Source organism: Alosa pseudoharengus, unplaced genomic scaffold (assembly GCF_046254945.1).
Source record: "Alosa pseudoharengus isolate Yale_2024_CS ecotype anadromous, Long Island Sound unplaced genomic scaffold, YU_APseudo_1.1 YU_APseudo_1.1_scf_19, whole genome shotgun sequence".
NCBI lineage: Eukaryota > Metazoa > Chordata > Actinopteri > Clupeiformes > Clupeidae > Alosa > Alosa pseudoharengus.
The window spans coordinates 20,740,294-20,762,370 of NW_027468657.1; the positions used below are offsets into that span (position 1 = coordinate 20,740,294).

Here is a 22,077-nt window from a genome sequence, read left to right on the forward strand (position 1 = left end):
ATGACTGTCCTTGTGGCTTTGGTGAAGAATTAAAGCAACACAATGCAGCTTTTGTACTTTAATATTTCAAACTCATTCTGATCCTACACTGACTCATGATACGGAGAATTAAATCTCTCCCATTGCCATTGCACGCCCGGAACGCTTTATAATGTTGGGTTAGGTAGGATCATGATCCTTCTGGTCGGTTTTAGACTAACTGGGTACCATATTGAATACAGACGCCAAGGAGCCTAAATATCAAATCCTCCATCCTGTTGTTTTAAAACACACACACACACACACACACACACACACACACACACACACACACACACACACACACACACACATCCTGTTGACCATCCATGTCAGGCATGTCAGACTGCGAGCTCCATGGGGCATGACAAGAACAGAAGGAGAGAGAAAAAGAGGGTGGTGATCATGGGAAAATGACAAAGAGAGAGAAACAGTGAAAAAGAGAAGAAGGGAACAAGAGATAGAGGAATGAGGGATATAGCCGTGCAGAAAATTAACTGATAAGGAGGGGGGGGGGGTTATGGGATGAGGAGACCAGGAAACGGAGGAGGAGGGGGAGGAGGGGGGGTTATGGGATGAGGAGACCAGGAAACGGAGGAGGAGGAGGAGGAGGGGGGTGATGGGGTGAAGAGAGGGAGGAGGAGGAGAGAGATGTGTGAGGAAGAGGATATCATAAGGCAGCACCATGACTGATGAGGGTCAGATCAGGTGCACTGACCCAATATCTCTACCACCTTCAGTTCTGTCTGTCCTGCTCTACCTCACCAGCACACACACACACACACACATGGGCATATGTACACACACACACACACACACACACACACACACACACACAGACACACACAAACACACACACAGATACACACACACACACACACACACACAGACACACACACACACACACAAACACAGACATACAGACACACACTCATGCACATACACACTCATGCACATACACACACGTGCGTGCACACACACACACACACACACATACACACTTACACTCACACACACACGCACACACACACACACACACACACACACACACACACACACACACACACACACACACACACACACACACACACACACACACACACACACACACACACACACACACACACACATACATACATGCTGTCACCTAAACACTGTCACCCACATGCTGTCACCTAAACACTGTCACACACCCACCGTCACACACCCATCCACCGTCACACACCCTTGGATCATTCAGCACAGCTTTTTCAGCCCAGCCTAGCCCAGCGCCTGTAGCCTCATCCCATCACACTGCACACTGGTCCTTAACTCGCCCACCCGCCTAACATGCCCCTCACTCTCTCTACAGACTCCCATTCCAGCCCCACACACCCCTCACTCTCTCTACAGACTCCCATTTCAGCCCCACACACCCCTCACCCTCTCTACAGACTCCCATTTCAGCCCCACACACCCCTCACCCTCTCTACAGACTCCCATTTCAGCCCCACACACCCCTCACTCTCTCTACAGACTCCCATTTCAGCCCCACACACCCCTCACTCTCTCTACAGACTCCCATTTCAGCCACGGTCAAACCTCGAGGGAATACTTGGTATTTGGTGGACAATAATTTACAGTTTTTTTCAACTGCTTAAACACTAAATCTTTGCTTGTCACACAATTTTCTATACATGTCTTTCAAACATCATAACCCCACACTAAATCTGCAAAACCATACACTAATTCTCAGTGTTTGACTCAGTTTTCAATTTCCTAAAACACATTTTTGCAAAACACCACACCACACACAATTTTCTACCTAACACACAAAAATCTAACAGGAAGTAACTTGATTTCAACACAACCCATCAAAATGCCAGTATTTTACAGCCAACCAGAAAAAAAACTAAGCAAAATACAATGACCACAAATAATTGAGCTAATGGTAATTTGGGGACAATCAAAAATACAGTAAAAAAGTTTTACATAAAATCGACTTTACAGTTTACAGTAAGCTAAAGTCCGATTACAGTAATTTTCCTTTCAAAGTATATGCATTGGTTCTGAACATTTCAACCGGAAATCCTTTAGGAGCATATTGAAAGAGTTTATACCTACAGTATATAGAGAGTATATCTATTCATAGGCTATATTAAGGCAATGATTTGATGGTGTTCAGTAAAGTAATGAGTGAAAGAAAGAGAGTGAAGCACTGGTGATTTGGTGTGGATTCGCAAACAGAAAAAACACTATTTTTGGTTTCTCACACACAATGGGCAAAACCCCTCAATTATCCTGTAAAATGAAACTTTAGATTCAAAACAATGTTATTTCTTCTCAAAATGGTATTTTGTTTTCAAATGACACACACAAACTAACACTGAATAGACATTTAGAAGAACCAGTTGAACATGCTCAATGTAAAACACTATGATGAATGGAAAACACTTCTTCTCCATTCATCATAATGACAAAATGGCTTTTTTTGTTCAGTGTTACACTTACTACAGACAGTACATACAGTACATTAAGTGTGTGTTGTAAAATATTTGAGAATATTATTTTTATACTCAGAACACACAACACTGTAACAAATATATTTTATTTTTCCCCACAAAAACAATTTACACAGTGTACATCCCAACCAACATAAAGTTGCACATACAGTGGTCTACATACAAAACATGGGCACATGGTTGCCCATGTGATGAGTTAGTGTGCATAGTAGGGCAATTCACTTTGAATTTGAATGTGTGAATGTGTGTTCCTTGTGAAAATAAGAGATTTTCTTCATGAAAATTGTGCCAAATGCAGAGAATTGTGTATAGTGCTGGGTAAAAAAACTGTGTTTTACAGCTGCAATTAGAGTGTGAAGCAGGAATTGTGCTTGTAGTTTAGCAGAATTGGTTCAGGGGGTTGGCGCATGTGTTGTGGTCATTGTGTCTCAAGTACCAGTTTTTGTGTGTAAACAATTGAGAAAAACTGTAATACACATATTGATAGTATAGAAAATAAATAACGGGAAAATAAGTATCAAAGAAACATGACCATATATGACAGGAACCAGGAGCGTATGCATGGTTTGTTTCAATGTGAGTGCCAATGCGTATGCGTGCGGTGCGCGCGGCGCTAGGATAGGGAGAGAGCGGGGTGCATGCATGAGTGCGCGCGTTAGAGCGCGTGTTGTGGAAGAGGTGTCACTGCGGCTGGGGTCGACTTGTTCCGCTCCGTAGCGTCCTAAAACAGTAGCAGCGAAAGGTCTTCACCACTCCTGTACAGGTTTTCTGGCAGGTGTGCGTTTTTTCATCTCTCAATTCACATCGGGAGTTTTTTGTGTTAACAGAAGAGACCCCTCCAGTGTCCTTTTTGGGAATTCGAAATGCACGAAAGGTACAGTCCGTAATGGAACCTCGCACGAAGGACGCACATGGACCACTTGACAGCGACAATGACGCGGACCCTGACTGTCCTCGCTTTCGTGTTTACTTTCATCCAAAGTAAGTGCACTGTTGCTGTTTGTGTTTTTTTTTTTCTTTGGGTGGGTGGGGATGTTTGGTTTGAAAAAAAAGAAAGAAATCAGCTATGGCTCCGGTAACGCTGCAAAAACTGTCTGACGGGACAGTTCAGCAAGATGTACAGTCACTCTGATGACAGTGTATACCGCATGACGCGCAACAAAACGTATTTGCGCATGGAATGGTTGTCACACGAAAGCACGGATATAAAGTAGCATATGCTATATTGTCTCTCATTAGAAAAAAAAATGTCTACTGTAAATGGACGAGCTGGATTGTACATCCAACTCGATTGCATGTATTCACAAACGGTGATCATGAGTTGTACGCCAACTCGGAAATGGAAGTTTATGTTTTAGGCATACGTCAGTGTTTTGTGTCCTACTATATGTTTCAGCACAAACAAATGGTGCTGCTCCATGTGACGAAAGTGGTACTGTCACTATGCAAGACAGGCGCATATATCACACTTAACGGCCTTGGCCCCATTTACGCTGTCCCGTTATGGCCCTACTCTTTATCCAAGTGCAGCCACCTTACCTTGATGTAAGCCATGCAGTTCGGGGTCGTCTGAAAGGCTCTTACGCGCTATTTTGCTGCGGGCAGGCACACTTTCTTTTTTCCTTATTGTGTGTTTACGAAGTAAGGACACAAAAGCGATCTTTGCAGCGAGAGCATCTGAGTGAATGTTTGGTTCAGTCAAGGATTTCCTTTTTATCTGTTATGCCGCTCCTCTGTCATGGTTACTGGTGACCTTAGACTGAGGGACAGCAATTTCTACAGAATGTGACTTGATGTTGTTTACTCAGCAGGAATTGAAAATTGATTTTTACAGACACCTCAGATGATGTAGCTAATGTGACCTTGGAAGTCTTTTTTGGTCTGGCTAGTAATGTAGGGACAAGCTGTAGGGCCTACATGTTTGCAGTAGGCCTGTGCAGCACCTCATTTATTGGAGTGAAGTGGCATCACTTTTCAAATACAATTGAAAAGTTCTCTTTCTTGGCTTCTGTGCACTTAGAATACGTCTGCGTTGTCTACCGAGAGCCTTACATCTAGATAAGCTCCAGAAGCTCCAGATCATATCTCACCTCCAGCATCGATCGGGAGATGAGAAGCTATAGACTCCGTTGTTCGTCAGGGCATCTATTCAGCTACCAGACTCTCTTTTTTCTCCTCTCTCTCTCTCTCTCTCTCTCTCTCTCTCTCTGTCTCTCTCTCTCTCTGTGTGTGTGTGTGTGTACAGGCCTGTTTTTTTACCCACTGTTTCTCACACTTGGAAACAGCACAAGCAACACTGTACCTTTATAATTAATTATGTATTTGCATAAAATCCTCAGAAAGTGCAGCCTTCATGCATTTAAAAAGGATTTATTATAATATGGTTATAGTTATGGTTATGGGATTGGGCTGACACTTTTGTCCAAAGCGACTTACAAATAAAAGCAATACAATAGTTAAAATTAACAGTGAACAGTGAATCAAATTGGTAAGACTAATAATCAATAATGTTAATGCAATATCAATGATCAATAGCCTAATGAAAATAAACAAATACTATAATATACAAATCATAACTCCTAAGAACCACTTAATAAACTAGGTGTATGCTGAACAGATATGTCTTTAGACCCTTCTTGAAAGACCCAAAACTATCGCAGCAATGGAGAGCACTGGGCAACTCATTCCACCAACAAGAAATCACTGAGGAAAGGCAAGTGGTTAAAACAGTGTTATGACTTTGTGTGTTTTGTCATTTTGCGTTTATTTTTCCTTTCTTCTTGTGTTCTTTTCAACTCTCTGTCCTTTACTCAAGACTCCTTTTGCTGTCATGGTAACCAGTGAGAGCAGGCAGTGCTCCAGCTGTTCAGACAGAAGATTTGTTTTTTGTTTTCTGTTGTATCGTGACCTTTTTCAACTTCAGGATTGTTTGTTGACTTGCTATTTTCCAACATTTTCTGTTCTATAAATTATAGTTTGAACTGTAAGAACCATGAGTTGTTGTAGTGAAGTGAAGTCTCAACTCCATTCAGTCCTCCACTACACTCTGCTCTCCACTCTACATGTGAACAGAGCAACAAACAGGCTTCTCATTGGATGTTTTTACCAATTACTCCTGGAATACACAGGGCACACTGAACACAGGAGGTGCTAGACATGAGGGAGGTTATTTCATAATGTGTTGTCGTGAATAAACATTACAGTTTTTTACAATTGTTTACACACGTTTTCAAAACTCTGTGTCTATTTTTCAAAACTCCACACACAAAACCCACAACTGCTCACACAAAATGCAAAATGCCCCAAATCTCCAGCAAAATGACACACAACATTCAAAATGTCAAAAACACATGTTTAAAGCAAACATTCGCCTCACATTACAAACACTTTTGTCATAATATGACATTTTGGATACATCATGTACACACTGTTGCTCAAAACCTAAAGCTCTTCTGTCTTAGGCTTTCTATATGTATTTCCATACAAGAGTGAAAGTTACGGTATCAACAAAGAGAAGTTGAAATACACAGTAAAAAGGCAAGCAATATTGAAACCAAAAATAGTGATTTTTCCCAAATAATTTGCTGTTGTGAATACAGTATTTTACAGCAAACAAGAAAAAAAGCAAAGAAGAATACAGTGACCACCAGATGTACATGGAGTTTTGAAAACACTGATTTTGTTTTTTTCTAAAGACAAGTGTGTGTGTGTGTGGGGGGGGGGGGGGGGGGGGGTCGTGTACAGTATGTATTCATAGGCCTATAGACCCTTTCAACTGCATAAACAAACAATTCTACAGTAAGCGTTCCTAAGGCATTTCTGGAGGCACAGAAAAATGTATTGATCTAATGGTATACTGTAACATGGGGACAAACAAAAATAGAGTAAAAAGACAAATTTTACATACTGTAAAGTCAACTTTTTGTAGAACATTACTGTAAGCTAAAGTCCGATTACTGTCATTTTCAAAGTATCTGCATTGGTTCTGAATATTTCAACCGGAAATCCTCTAGGAGCAGATTGAAAGGGTCTATACCTATATAGAGAGTATATCTATTCATAGACCTATACTAAGGCAATGATTGGATGGTGTTCAGTAAAGTAAACAGTGTTTGCACATGTGAAGAGAAAGAGTGAAGCACTGGTGATTTAGTGTGGCATTTTGATGGGTTGTGTTTGAAGAACGAAATCAAGTTACTTCCTGTTAGATTTTTGTGTGTTAGGTAGAAAATTGTGTTTGGTGTTTTGCAAAATGTGTTTTAGTCAATTGAAAACTAAGTCAAACACTGAGAATTAGTGTATGGTTTTGCAGATTTGGTGTCGGGTTATGATGTTTGGAGGACATGTTTAGAAAATTGTGTGACAAGCAAAGATTTAGTGTGTAAGCAGTTGAAAAAAACTGTAACACAAACAGGGAAGCACGAGTACATTCCAAAATGAAAACGTAAAACACATCAGACATGAACCATTCTCTCTAGGAATCCCTCTACCCCCCAGTACAGATGGAACTGAGCGGCCATCTTGCACGCTACATTATGTTTGCTCCTGTAGGTCAGAGTTCCATCCACTGTTGATCAAAGTGATTTTGGTTCTTCCTCACTCTATCAGTGGAACATTCACAGACGTGCACAGAGATACAGTAGCAGTGACAGGGTCCACGCTCCCAGGTGATCCATTCTTTATCATCCTGAGGACAACGAGGAAGCAGAGAGATGGAAAAGTACACAGCCCCAGTGGGTGTCATCTCCTGTACTCCCATAACTATCTTATGGATGCCACCAGGGCGGGAGTGGTTCCTGGAAACACTCATGCTCTGCTCTTCATCAGTTCTAACTACAATAAATCCAGTGCAATATTTATTTAGGGTTACAAGTCTCCAAGACCTTGTCTGTGTGTATGGTCATGTCTTTTTCTGTTGTTATACATGCTTTGTTTCCTTACTTGTGTGTTTATGTAATTTTAGATAATGTTTCATGTATGTCCTTTGGTGTTAATCATCTTATGTATGTCTGTATGTATGTCTATGTCCTCTTTCTTATACGAGCTACCCAGGGATGCAAAAAGAATTTCAGCCCTGACTGATAATAAAGTTGTATTGTAGCGTAGTTCTCTAGTAAACACACTTAGCCTTAATGCCAGACTTGTACTGACCTCTGGGTAAACGCACTCAGCCTTAATGCCAGACTCTCTGTGTTGATGATGACCTCTGATGATGACCTCTGTGCTGATAGTTATGTCTCATAGGATGCTTCCCAGGTGGGCCGTTTTTCTCATCTGTCTATGACGGAAAAAAAGGCAATCCCATTTCTTTGAAGCACGCTCAGAATGCCACTCAGGTTTTGATTTCTTTGGATGTTAGGCTACATCTTGTGAATCCTTTTTTGGGTTCATATTGCTTAGAGAGCATTGGCTCTCTCTCTCGAAGTTAGGCATTTTAATATCCCTGTTGACATTGACACAAGCAGCGAAACCACCATCAAGATCACAATCCAGTAGCCCTACACTGATGCCGACCTTGTTTTTGTAGCACTACTATAGAATTCAATCCGTTGTTATATCTTAAGAAAGAGAGGTCTGTGTTTGGGCATTTCCTCATCTCACCATGGCCTCTATGCTGTCTCTTTGGTGAGCATGCAAAAACTTGAAGTTCTCATCCTAATCTATCCCCATCAAATCAATCTTCATATTTCTGCTGACGGACTGACTGTCTTTTACCATTTCTGCCTGTCGTCCATGTCAGTCTGTTCGACTCTGACTAAATGTCGGTCTGTCATCCACTCATCTCATCTCCCCTGCGCACACACACACACACATACACACACACACGCACACACACACACAAACTCTCACACACTCCATCCTCTGCATCCACCTCAGCATTCTCCCTCTGGATTCATCCAGCCTGGTTATCTGCCTTTGCATGCAGTCTATCAGTCTTCATGCTGTCTATCTACCTTTGCCCAATTGAATTACCCTCATCCTGTTGCCCTGCGCTCGATTTGTGGAGCCGCTCAGAGTATTTTCTCTCCGCTAGTCTCTTTCATCAGTCTCTCATTCTTTATGCCCTGTGTATCTCCACTCCGTCTCTGCACAGTCTATTATCCCTCACATTGTGTGTGTGTGTGTGTCTGTGTGTGTGTGTGTGGGTCTTGTTCTGTGTGTAGCTGGCTGTGTGTGTGTGTATATATATATTTACACTTGTCCTGTGTGTAGCTGGCTGTGTGTGTGTGTGTGTGTGTGTGTGTGTGTGTGTGTGTGTGTTTGTGTGTGTGTGTGTGTGTGGTGTATGGTGCTGTCTTTTTGCCCATTGTCAGGCAGACAAATAGCTTTTGGGTCTCTGCGGCGCTGACCAAAAAAAAAAAAAAAACATTTGTTATGAAACGTTGACATAAAAAACATTTGTTATGAAACGTTGACATAAAAGGCTATCTGGCTCAGCCTTTATGCAACATAAACCCTGAACACACATCTCAGAGCCGGCGCCCAGTTCATGCCATGAAAAGAGCGACCTGTCTCTGCTCAGGTAGTGGCACCACTGGTCAGTATGAGTGGACAGAGCTCAGAGGGAGAGGGGCCAACCCAGTTCACCTTTGACCTCCCACCTCTCACTCCTGGTTTGATTGGAGGATTTGAGGGGCCCTGACAACCGTCCATCTGTTAGCCTGAGCACTGCAGTGCACACCCCCCCCCCCCCCCCCCCCCCACACACACACACACACACTCCCCTGTGCTTTGCTTCCCATTAAATCTGAGCTGACATTGTGCGATTGTACAACATGATCATTCACACTACATGTTTCAATCATTTGTGATGGCTGCACTCTAACTGTGCGTTCCACCATTCACACTAAAAGACAACTGACAAAACTTTCTAACATGCCAGAAATCCAATCGGATCGGAACAGAGATGGAATGCTACATGATACCTTTTCTACTCAGGCATCATGAGCCTGCTTAAACTGCAGGACAATAGGATAGGAATTCGGCCTGAATTCTGGTCTGACTGAATTTGGGCTAAAGTCATGGCCTAATATAGCCTAGAAATCTAGACGCGCCCCTAGCGGCAGCAAATTATATTTGCTGCCAGGGCTAGTTTAGCAACTCTGCGTTGACTTGTGAGCTCTAGAAATCGAAACTAAATCTGGCATTGAAATCGTGTATAGAGTCGTTTGTTGGGCTTAACATAATGATTGATGGCAGAGTTGCAACGGTTTGGCTTGAATTCCCTGCTACTTGAAAACAAATATCCTATTGCGTCCTATTGCGTGCAGAGGGAATTTGAAAGACAACTGATTATCCCGACCCTCGGACTGAGCACTGCGAACGGTGAGTGCCCAGACCCTACATTATAATGTGGGTCTGGCTCGCCAGGCTAGGCCTAATACACATCACGGCCACTCTTCTGGGAATGATGTCTTCTTATAGCCAACATTCAAAGAGAGGAGAGAATTGATATAATCTTTAAGGGCTAGCATGATTGATACAGCATCATGCTTGGCATGTCAAGGTCATGTCAAAGGCTGACCCTCTTGGGAGTACTTCAGCAGATGCTCTATAACTCTTATGTAGTAGTTTAATTGCTTAGGAAAGGGAAATGTCTGAATATTTTAATCAGACTCTTTCCCAGAGGGAGTTGTAAAACCTCAGCGGTAAAAAAAAACAGGCCTTCTGCAAACAGTTAGTTACCGGTAGTTTGTCTATTTGGAATTAAATGTACATAATGGATGGTAATTTCTGAATATTTCAGTAATCTGATATAGAAAATGCAGAAAATAAATGGCTGAGAAATAAAATATTGTTTATTTTCTGAGATGAACTCCCACACACTGGCTGCTGTAGTCTCCTCTTCCTCTGTCCTCTGTGGTTTTTCCCACGTAACCTCGGTGATGGACAAACACACTGTAACCTCGGTGATGGAGCATGCTTAGTGTGCTGGTCACACAGGGGCCTCTCCAGGGAGAGTTATGCCTGTGTGTGGTCACTGAGGCTTGGCTGGGCGCCCACCTGTCCAGTCCCTTTCCTGCTGATGGAAGCCACCCTCTGATTCTTGGCTCATTAAGAACAAAGTCTTCGATTGTAAGCCGTTACAGTTTTCATCAAATTCAGAGGTGCATTCAAATTCGGCAAACATTGGCAAACATTTGTGGCAGACATGTTTTCTCTGAACAGTTAAAGGACCAGTATGTAGGAAATAATGGAAAATAAATTGTAACCATTCCAAAAATTATCACCATATGTCATCAGAGAGTAAGGAAACACGATGAATTGAAGTAATGTCTTATTTGACAACATTAGCCTACTATAACCCGTAAAACCTGTGAAAAAATTCGTTACAGGGCGGAATCTCTTGGAATTTTCGTTTATGTTTTGAACAATTTAATTCTAGAATAGCGTATTAATAATGGGCTGGCACGTTCTCTTATTTGGTTGCCAAATTAGCAAAGGCCAACTGTCAACAGCTGTCAGTTGTAGTCATGAACAAGTAGTCTACGAGAGGCAGGCAAATTTCCAAAATTAAGAGAAACCAATTAAGTGGACATTGGAGGAGCTTCCTGAAATTAACAAGAAGCCAATTAAGTGAGATTGCGACGTCTTGTCTGACGCACAGCTGGCCATATTTCTCCACAACAGGTAGCCTAGGCTAAACTTCATCTGCATCGTTAACTTCAGCTAAATATGTTACGTTGGTTAGAGAGGTATTTTTTGTTTTCACTGTTTATGTGCACAGTCAATGTGTAGCTGGGTCATGGTTGGAGAAACGTTAAAGCAGCTGCAGGTCTACGTTAGCTAAGTCTGCATTACATCTGGCAACCCAGAAGAGGCTCGCGTCTAGGTAGTCTTGAGAACGTTCACCAGTGTTTTGATTTTGGCCTACAGAACGTTCGTAACAATCCTACAAATCGCTCCTTTAAAGGCCTGCAGCTGCTTTTTGACCTGCAGCTGCTTTAACGTTTCTCCAACCATGACCCAGCTACACATTACGGAAACAGTGAAAACAAAAAATACCTCTCTAACCAACGTAACATATTTAGCTGAAGTTAGCGATGCAGATTTTAGAAGTTTAGCATAGGCTACCTGTTGTGGAGAAATATGGCCAGCTCTGCGTCAGACTTGATATTCTTAGTTTGACGAAGACGTCACCATCTCAGGAAGCTCCTCCGATGTCCACTTCATTTGTTTCTTGTTTTAATTTTGGAAATTTGCCTGCCTCTTGTAGGCGTTCATGACTACAACTGACAGCTGTTGACAGTTGGCCTTTGCTAATTTGGCAACCCAAATAGGAGGACGCGCTAGCCCATTATTAATACGCTATTCTAGAATTAATCGTTCAAAACATAAACGAAAATTCCAAGAGATTCCGCCCCGTAACTGATTTTTTTTCATGGGTTTTACGGGGTTTCACGGGTTAGAGTAATGTTGTCAAATAAGCCATTACTTCAATTCATCGTGTTTCCTCACTCAACATATGGTGATAATTTTTGGAATGGTTACAGTTTATTTTCCATTATTTCCTACATACTGGACCTTTAAATCTGAACGATTTGGTGTCAACATTCCATTGTAACGGTAATTGCATTGTTCTCTTCGTCAAGCTCATGTCCAGCTCCACTGTATGTTCGCAAAGAACTACCTCCTCAGACTGTTTGCGAGTGTTTGCAAATGTTTGTGAAAAACTCAAGGCTAACAGAAATGCACAACATGCACTTACAGCAGAAAAAGTAATATACATATTAAAAAAACTCCACTGTACAATAGAGACAGTAGAAGATAAACATGATACTAAAATACTAAATATACTATGTATACTATATAAACTAAATCAAATAATCAAATATCAGTTATCAACAACCATATGCCAGAATTGAGGACCACTTTTAAAGTGTCCTTTATGACCAAACAATCAAAAGAACAAACAAACCAATGGACTGTAGGCTTCTTCTGTGGTCCCCTCTGTTCCTCTTCACCACTGCAGAGCCTCCATCAGCAGAGAGGGGTGAGGGCTGGTCCACCTCGCTCCATCTTCTCCCACGCACCCTGCCCTTCCTGTTTCAGCAGGAAGTGGCTGTCCAATCCCTCACTGTTAAGAGCACACTCAGTTAGACTCCCCCCTGCCATTTGTCAAGAGGCGTTGTGGGCGTGTCAGGGCTCATTGTTAGTTGAGTCAGGCTCTTTCATCCTGAAAATTGAGGCCAAAAACATTTTCTATTATGCCTTCAGGACACGGAGGCGTTAACATCCAGTGTGAAAGTGTTACTTAAGTATAAGTATATATACTCTTTTGATCCTGTGAGGGAAATTTGGTCTCTGCATTTATCCCAATCCCTGAATTAGTGAAACACACTCAGCACACAGTGAGGTGAAGCACACACTAATCCCAGCGCAGTGAGCTGCCTGCAACAACAGCGGCGCTCGGGGAGCAGTGCAGGGTTAGGTGCCTTGCTCAAGGGCACTTCAGCCATGCCTACTGGTCGGGGTTCGAACCGGCAACCTTCTGGTTCCAAGTCCGAAGCGCTAACCAGTAGGCCATGGCTGCCTCAGTGTGCTTAGCAACCAATTATGAGGAATAATCACTTCTTTCTTGTTTTGCGTTGTGCTTTTCAAAGGTTTTCATTGAGATTATATGCCCAGAATCTCATCATAGTCACTGAATCTACAAAAGTGCCTCAGAGTTATTTTAACAGGCGGTGCAGAGATGTGTCTAAAACTAGCCAACATAACTTGATAGAGGTCTACAGACTTGCCTTGTACCATAATTTCCCAACTATTAGCCGAGGTTTCTACATTTATTTTGCTAAATTTACTTGCATGAAACACTTTCCTGCGGTTTATACACAATGCGGCTAATACACAGGAAATTACTGTAAACACCAAAATCAACTCAGGCAATGCTAGCTAAGTTAGCTTGTTTGCTGATGTACTGTATTGTGATGATACTGTATAGTCAGAAATATCATGCAAAAGCTGTTCAAAATCAATTTGAGGATAATTAAAATTAATTTTGAATAATGTTGCTTGTCACAAAGAGTCTATGTCATGTTGCCTTAAGACTGCTATTTGCTTGTGGTCCATGGGGCAAATGGTGTTATCATACAAAGTTATCCAGTTATCCAGACCCTTTGCAGTGTTTATGTGCTGCGAGTTTTTGTTGTTGCATGAGGAACAGGCTGTAACGCTGCTTTCAGAAATGCGCAGTCAGCAGCATGACCCGGCACCCAGCCGTAAAGCATGCGCCGTGTAGCGCGATTAAAAGCCGAGGCAGCTAGCTGGAACACGTCAATAAATATCCTCAGCAGGAACGACCTGGGCTATATCACCAGATGAAGAAGGTGTTGACAGGAGAGTAGATGAAATAAAACAAGCCATAGCTCGTGTCAGTTACGCTTTGAAAGGAGTTCAAAGCCTCTGAACTACTGAAGTCTCTCAATTATCCATCTCAGTGTGAAGAATTCAATTTCCTATATTAGGCCTTCTGGAATTAGCTTTAGCTGAAAGTAATAATCAATGAAAATGTTTGGATGTTTACATAATGGCAATTTGAGAATCAGGTGCAGATGTGTGAATGTATGCATGCATGTATCTGCATGTGACTGAATGAGTGAATTATAATTTTGAATGAATTAATGAACATGTGTCTGTATTTGTGATGCTTGCTGTAGACGTTGTCTTTCCTCTCACCCATGCTATCCCATGATGCCTGTGCAGGTGGTGCGTGTGCAGACGCCGAGGAGCGGCTGATGAACTGGCTTCTGGGCAAAGACCGCTACAACAAGCTGATCCGGCCGGCTGTCAACCGCACCGAGCGCGTCACCATCGTCCTCCAGGTGTCCCTGGCCCAGCTCATCAGCGTGGTGAGTCCCCTCTCAGAACCACCGCTGACATCTGGGTGGAACCCGGCCCTGATGCGGTTCAGTTCCGTCAGCTTTCACTCCAGAGCTATTAGGGGTGGACTGGAGTCCGCCTGAGTTGTTCGATTGGGTTTGTTTAGTTCTGAACTCAGGAGTGCACTAAAGCACCGTAGTCGAGTCTTCCAGGAAGTGGGTGTATGGAGACCAGTTCACCTGAGCTCCTGTGTGGTTCGTAATCAGGAAGTAAACACCACTGATGACCACTGATGGTTCTAAATGTCCAGACCACTGGTAAATAAACCACTGGTAAATGTAAAAGTATTGATTAAACACACAATTCTCTTCTAACAATGAAAATGCAAAAAAAAAACAATCTTAAAAAATAATGATGACTAGACAGTAGCGTGGGTGTAAACAGTAAACTGGGTGTGCATCAATTAAAGCCTTGCTCATGAAGTGGGAGACAGTGAGAGACTATTGCCTAGTCACATTTAGATAAATTGTATCTTGAAAATGTATCTCAAATGTATCTAGCACCGATGCCTGCCTCCACAACAGCGTCCTTGCCTGTGCAGCCTGCATCAATTATGGCAACAACAAAATTAATAGAAAACAAAAGACTTCGGCATAGGTGTGTCAAAGATTTCAAAAATAACCTGAGGAAGGTCGAACGACCGAAACATTGCTTATTAAATTAACCTTTGCAACAATAACAATGTGCGGGAGTTCCTTAAGAACAGTGTTCATTCGCTATTTCGGCTACTCATGGAGCGGGAGATAGTTAGAGACTATTGCCAAGTGTAAACAAAATAAAAAACGGCAAGTTCTGTATGAGTTGTTGAGAAAGGGGACCATGGTTCACAAACAAAAAACATTTAGTGTTCCAGGAGTCCAGTGGAGACGGGGAGACGGGGGGGGGGGGGGGGCATCACTGAAGTTTGGAGCAGTGAAACATATCAAATGCCTTGGGTTTCAGAAGTGGTGTGTGTGAAGGGTCTGGCCTTGATGAGACCTACTGTGTGGCTTAGGTCTGCCTCCGCTCTGTCATGTGGCGCTTAGTCAAACCAGACACATTCTGGACAGAGATGGGCAGAGAGAGGAAAGGAAGCACATCAGACAGAGAGGACACACACTGAAGACAGAAACACACACTGCGCGCACACATACACACACACACTTAAGCACTCTGAAAATACACCAAGCAGGGAGTCAGTCTATAAAAGAGCCCTTTCCTCTGGTGGATCTTTAGCAAGCATTAACAGCAGCTGCCACTGTCACGGGCCTCAGGACGGAAACCTTCCGCCTCGGCTCTCTCTGCTCTGCGATACGACGGATGCCGTAAAGCTGCCGGGCCGGGACCGTGGCAGCTTTTTGATTTACAAGACGCCGGCCACTATGTCTGTCACCGGCCGCCCTGGGGCCTGGGCCCAGATAGATCCTCACTTTATAGTCTCTCATTGTCTCCCGCTGCACAAGTGATTGAAATAGTCGTGTCCTATAAAAGCAGGGGAGCGCACCCAGGCTCCGGTTGATATACTCGCTCGGGACGCGTTTCATTCGCGGAGCGGTACGCAGAGGGTGGACGTACGGACGTGTGCAGCATGGATGCCTGCGCCCGTGCCGCCCCAGTGTCTCTCTGTGACTCATTTCATTTGTGGTATATGGATTTAGCATTAGGGAGCGGAGGAGGAGGGGGGGCGAGGACACCGAGAGACGGAACGCTCGCCGTGTTCTGGTAATGGTGTCATAGATCTAAACAGCATAGCGGGCCAAAGGGAAATACAATCACAGCTCCACACAGCCTCAGTCTAACGGGACATGACACAGCTGTGTGTGAATGTCACACAGCTGCACCAGTATCAGCATGCGTGTGTGTGTGTGTGCGTGTGTGTGTGTGTGCGTGTGTGTGTGTGTGTGTGTGTGTGTGTGTGTGTGTGTGTGTGTGTGCATTCTGTGTGAGCGTGCAGTATGTATGTACATTTATTAAGTGTGCACAGTGTGTCTCTATAAACTGTGTGCTTGTATGCATCCTTGCATATTATAGTGTGTCTTTTTATGAGTGCTTTTATGATTGTAATGTGTGTATGAGTATGAAGTGTGTTCACTGAGAAGAGTGTGCACAGCATGTTAGAGGAAGTGTGCTTATGTTTATGTACATCATTGTTATATTTTATGGTTGCTTCGACTGCATGACTCTGTGTGTGTGTGTGTGTGTGTGTGTGTGTGTGTGTGTGTGTGTGTGTGTGTGTGTGTGTGTGTGTGTGTTTGTGTGTGTGTGTGTGTGATGGGTATATAAACCATACTATGCATCTGTGTGTGAGTTTCACATCTACCCTCTCTGTCCACAGAATGAACGAGACCAGGTGATGACCACCAACGTGTGGCTAACTCAGGTGAGCATGAGGATGTCCCTCCCGCCTATTAAACAGGATTAGCACATTAACATCCAGGATAGGTGCCCCTCCTGCTGCCTCCCTGTTCTCTGAGAGAGAGAGAGAGAGAGAGAGAGAGAAAGGGAGGAGAGAGAGAGAGACAGAGAGGGAAAGAGTTTATGGGACAGAGGAGAAAGAGAAGAGTCTGTCGGGTTGATGGAACTAGGAAGAGAGTGAGTCTATACGTAGTGCTTGCAAAAGATCTATGATGTGGACAAGGAGGGAGAGAGAGAACAAGTTGGTGGGAAAACAGAGAAAGAGAGTAGTGTTGATGGAGCGGAAAAAGAGAGCTGAGAGAGAGAGAAAAAGCGGAGAGACAGACAGAGAGAGATGTTGTTGAGAGTGAGTGAATCCTCCGTGCTTTTCTGTGCAGAACTGGAATGATTACCGTCTGTCCTGGAACCCGGCGGAGTATGAGGGAATCGACAAGCTGCGGATCCCCTCCCGCCACATCTGGCTGCCTGACATCGTCCTGTACAACAAGTGGGTGTCATCCGTCATCCATCATCCACACGATCCGCCTGTGATGCTCAACAGAGAATCGCAATTAACATTTGTAGTTATAATGCCAAGATGGAGGCGTTCAATATACTGGATTCCCAGTCTGCACATACATGCATGCTCATTGAGAATGCAAGGAACGTTATGTGTTTGATATGTTGTGATATATTTCAGTTTTTTCTAACTGAGTGAGAGTCTACTCTCAGTCGTTTTTTAGCTGAGTGACATCTCTCATTTATCTGGGTCTGTCACCAATAGTAACATATAATTTAACATTATCTGCATCATGTCTCATGTTTGCATCCCTCCCTTCTAATTCCTCCCACCCCAGCGCCGACGGCACCTACGAGGTGACGGTCTTCACCAACGCCATCGTGCTGTTCAACGGCAGCATCGCCTGGCTGCCTCCGGCCATCTACAAGAGCGCCTGCAAGATCGAGGTCAAGCACTTCCCCTTTGACCAGCAGAACTGCACGCTCAAGTTCCGCTCCTGGACCTACGACCACACCGAGATCGACCTGGTCCTAAAGTCCGAAGTGGCCAGCATGGACGACTTCACCCCCAGCGGGGAGTGGGACATCCTGGCCCTCCCTGGGAGGCGGACGGTCAACGCCAACGATCCCACCTACGTGGACCTCACCTACGATTTCCTCATCAAGCGCAAGCCGCTCTTCTACACCATCAACCTGATCATCCCCTGCATCCTCATCACGTCCCTGGCCATCCTGGTGTTCTACCTGCCCTCGGACTGTGGCGAGAAGATGACCCTGTGCATCTCCGTGCTCCTGGCCCTCACCGTGTTCCTCCTCCTGATCTCCAAGATCGTGCCGCCCACCTCGCTGGACGTGCCGCTGATCGGCAAGTACCTGATGTTCACCATGGTGCTGGTGACCTTCTCCATCATCACGAGCGTCTGCGTGCTCAACGTGCACCACCGCTCGCCCAGCACCCACACCATGCCCGCCTGGGTCAAGCTGGTCTTCCTGGTCAAGCTGCCCGCGCTGCTCTTCATGCGCCGGCCGCACAACAGCTCGGCGCGCCAGCGGCTGCGGCAGCAACGGCGGGCCCGGGCCCAACGCGGACTCCTGGGGCTGAGCTACGGGGCGCCCGCCGCGCTGCCCACCGCGATGCCCACCATCTCGGCCTCGTCCGCCGCCCTGCTCACCTCGGCCTTCTCCTCGCCGGGGCACTTCTTCAAGAGTGCCTCGTCCACCGCCGCCGCTGCCACTACCTACGGCTTCGGCTCCCAGGGCGGCAGGAAGGGGGACCCGCGCTCGGACTTCCTGCCCAATGGGTACGCCTCGGCGCAGGACCTGAGGCAGAGAGCAGGGGGAGGAGGAGGAGGAGGAGGAGAAGGAGGAGGAGGTGGCAGTGGGGGTGGTGGGAGTGGTGGGATGGACTGGGGCTCTAACGTGGAGGAGGCCGTGGACGGAGTGCGCTACGTAGCTGACCGCATGATGGGGGACGACGATGACCAGAGCGTGAGTAATCAAAGGCCGAAATGAGCTCTTGCAGTTATTGATTGATTGTCTTCTTGCTTTCATGGCCTGTTTGTACAATGCACATAAATTATGCAATGTGCACATCTAAACAAACTGGTAAAAGCACTGACTAAGGGTTAGACCATCACAACAGATGTTTTAATTGTTTTTATGCTTGTTTGTTTTCTACACATTATTCTCTTTATATATGACGGCTCTAGTGTACAGTGCTTCTTTGCTTTAAACATGCCTGTGGTACTCTGAGTATAACCTCTACCTCACAATTCTGTTGCTGATGTTTACATTTCCCGTAACATACATACATGGTGTCAGCACATATGACATTGCATTTAAACATCTCTACGTGTTACCAACTAGACACACCTTACATCTTCAAATGAAAACTTTACACAGCAACATGTCAAATAACCATCTGACATCTTAAATAGGAAAGAGCAGCCTGCGTCCACTAAGCGATGGGTCTTGTCCTGTAAGTGCAGAGTGTTATGCTGTTGTGTCAGAGGAGTCAGCTGTCTGTAGAGGAAGGTGTCAGTAGACAACAGGGTCAGCAGTCCCTTAGAAAGTGTTTAGTGTGACGACTCACAGACCGAAGTGTTAGAGACTCTGTGAAACATGAGCGAAGCGACACAAATGCTCTACCATTGATTGTTTTCTGAAGTAGATCAATGGAGGAGGCTGTTTGAGAAATGGTTGCCCTCGCAGTAAGGACAGGGCAGATGAGAGAGCCGGAGGTTACGGGGTCAATAGGAACAGTGGCCATGTATAGCCAAGCAACTTTAACCCCATGCTGCTGAACTCATTAAAGGCAAACCATTTCTCATCCTCAGTCTGTCCTGTCCACTTCTTCCATCTTCTCCATTTCATCTCTCTCTCTCTCTTTCTCTCTCTCTTTCTTTCTGTTGTTCATTTTCTATCGTTACTCGTTAATTACTCAAAAAAGTAACCGGTTACTTTACTTAGTTACCCTCTATGGAAAGTAACTTTTTATGTTACTCGTTACTTTTACGTTACTTTTATGTTGCTCGACTTTGGGCAGAACCCAATATCTGTTCCTAAATGTGTAGGCCTACATAAAGTTCTACTATGGAGGACATAACAGGTATACTACTGTTTTACTCGAAAAAGTAGTTATTCCCAAGCCACAGCGCGCTTACTCTGCTGTCCTCCCCTCCTCTCCTGCAGGTGATCGAGGACTGGAAGTACGTGGCCATGGTAGTGGACCGGCTCTTCCTGTGGATCTTTGTGATCGTGTGTGTGTCAGGGACGCTGGGTCTCTTCCTTCAGCCCCTCTTCCAGAGCCACATCGTGCCGCTGCCACACACAGAGTCCGCTGGCAGGAACGGCATCTGACGTGACGTGACGTGTGTGTGATCGACGTGACGGGTGTGACTGATGTGTATGTTTATGTGACGGAGGTGACAAATGCGATGGAGGTGAAAGAGTGATGGACATGACAGGACGGATGGAGGGAGACTCATTTACCACAAGACTGAGGACATCAGTATTCAGCAGTGCTCAGCTCTGAGGGTGAGGAAGAGGATGAGGAAGAGCCATGTCTCACCTTTCAATCACATGCTGTTGCTGAAGGGCATCCAAGCACCAAATAATTAATTGCAAGTCCACACGCTTTCTCTTTAAAAAAATGTGCACACAGCCTAACAATTTAGCTAGAATCAGATCACTAGATGTCAGATAGACACCTTTCACTTTGAAAGAATAAAAGAGACTCATAAATAAGGTGACCAGACATACTCTTTGTTTTTTGTTTGTTTTTCTAAACTGTTTGTTTCACAAGACCTGTAGTACCACCCAGTCGCTATGTAACTAAATCCCACTTTTTACAATTGTTAGACAAAGAATCTTACCGACATGACGTAAAACACACAGAGCCATTTAAACCGTGTGTGGACCAGTGGTGTGCTGGCTTTACTCTTCCTATCAACCCAGTCCAAATTCTTGTCCTAGTGCTCAAGGGGGAAAGGAGAGAAGTGTCTTGTCCGGAAGGAGTGCTTTACAGGGATGAATGGAAGCCTCATAAACTGACCTCATCATCACAAATTGACATTTATTTCCTGCTATTAACTTTGTTAACCTTGGTTGCTTCTGTAAGTTACCATTTTTACTTGCTCTCTGTAAGTCTGTGATTTTTATTATTTCATTAAAAATTATATAAAATGCACCATTAATCCATGAGGATTATTTTCTTCAATAAAATCTGAGGCCATGTAGGGAATGCCTCGCTAACATACAGTATCTTCATGCCATTATGTTGTTTGAAGGTGTGTATTCACTTGGAACAGCTCCTGAGAAGAATTGGTTTGAAAATTAATTTATGGTTCATATTTAGTCTTTGCCAATTCCATTTCAATTTGCTAGGCCTAACTGGACAATGTGTTCATTACAGTGACATTGTGAGTGTATTCAACAGTTTACATTTTTGGCAAGAAGAGTTTGACAGACCTGACAGTGAACCTCTCTCTTTCTCTCTCTCTCTCTCTCTCTCTCTCTCTCTCTTTCTGCACTCTTTCTCTCGCTCTCTCTCTGAGTTTGTTGTACACCTAATGCCATCTACTGGACATGCGTATTCTGTGAATCCTATTCTATGTGCTGTCTACCACACACACAGCATGAGAGAGAGGGAGACAGATCTGGTCAGGTATTGTCCAAGGTCATAAAAATATTTGTACCCTCATGCAAACACAAAAATCCATCCAGTGCATGCTACACAGATACACACACATACACACACACACACATACACAAGTATGCATACATGCATATACACACACATACAGACAGACACACACACACACACTTGTATACACAAACTGACATGTAAACACACACACACACACATGCAAGCACACACAAAGATACACACACACATTCTCTCTTTTTCTTCCTCAAATTACCTTTCCTTAAAGAGTGCTGAGTGCGCTGGGCTATTCTGCCGACTGCAGAGGTTCCTTTGTGAGCTGCGTATTGAAATCATTAGAGATTGCCTCCTTCATCTCCGCCGCCAGCTGCTTGCTCTTCCAACACACCTCCATTTACAGCCCGGCTGCCAATGCAGCGACAACTTTTTCATTGATTTACCCCCTTCTTGATGACCGTTGATTGATCAGGCTTTTAAGACATCCGCACCTTAGAGGGGAGGTCCGCTGGCGATGTTGCTCTACACACATCCAGAAACGTGCCTTCCTCAATCATTCTACACACATCCATAAACGTGCCTTTCTCAATCGAGATGGAATACAACAGGAGGGGCATACACACT

At 44.3% G+C, this 22,077-nt stretch overlaps 1 protein-coding gene across 1 annotated transcript; it reads left to right on the top strand.

Annotated features, from left to right (window-relative positions):
- The first annotated feature begins 3,418 nt into the window (after positions 1-3,418).
- chrnb4 (cholinergic receptor, nicotinic, beta 4 (neuronal)) lies at positions 3,419-20,471 on the top strand. Its single transcript, XM_076292896.1, has 7 exons — positions 3,419-3,500; positions 14,223-14,368; positions 16,714-16,758; positions 17,171-17,280; positions 17,630-18,484; positions 18,671-18,779; positions 19,983-20,471. Exons 1-7 carry the CDS (start codon positions 3,431-3,433, stop codon positions 20,148-20,150), a joined length of 1,503 nt encoding a protein of 500 aa, XP_076149011.1. The 5' UTR covers positions 3,419-3,430; the 3' UTR covers positions 20,151-20,471.
- The last annotated feature ends 1,606 nt before the right edge of the window (positions 20,472-22,077 follow it).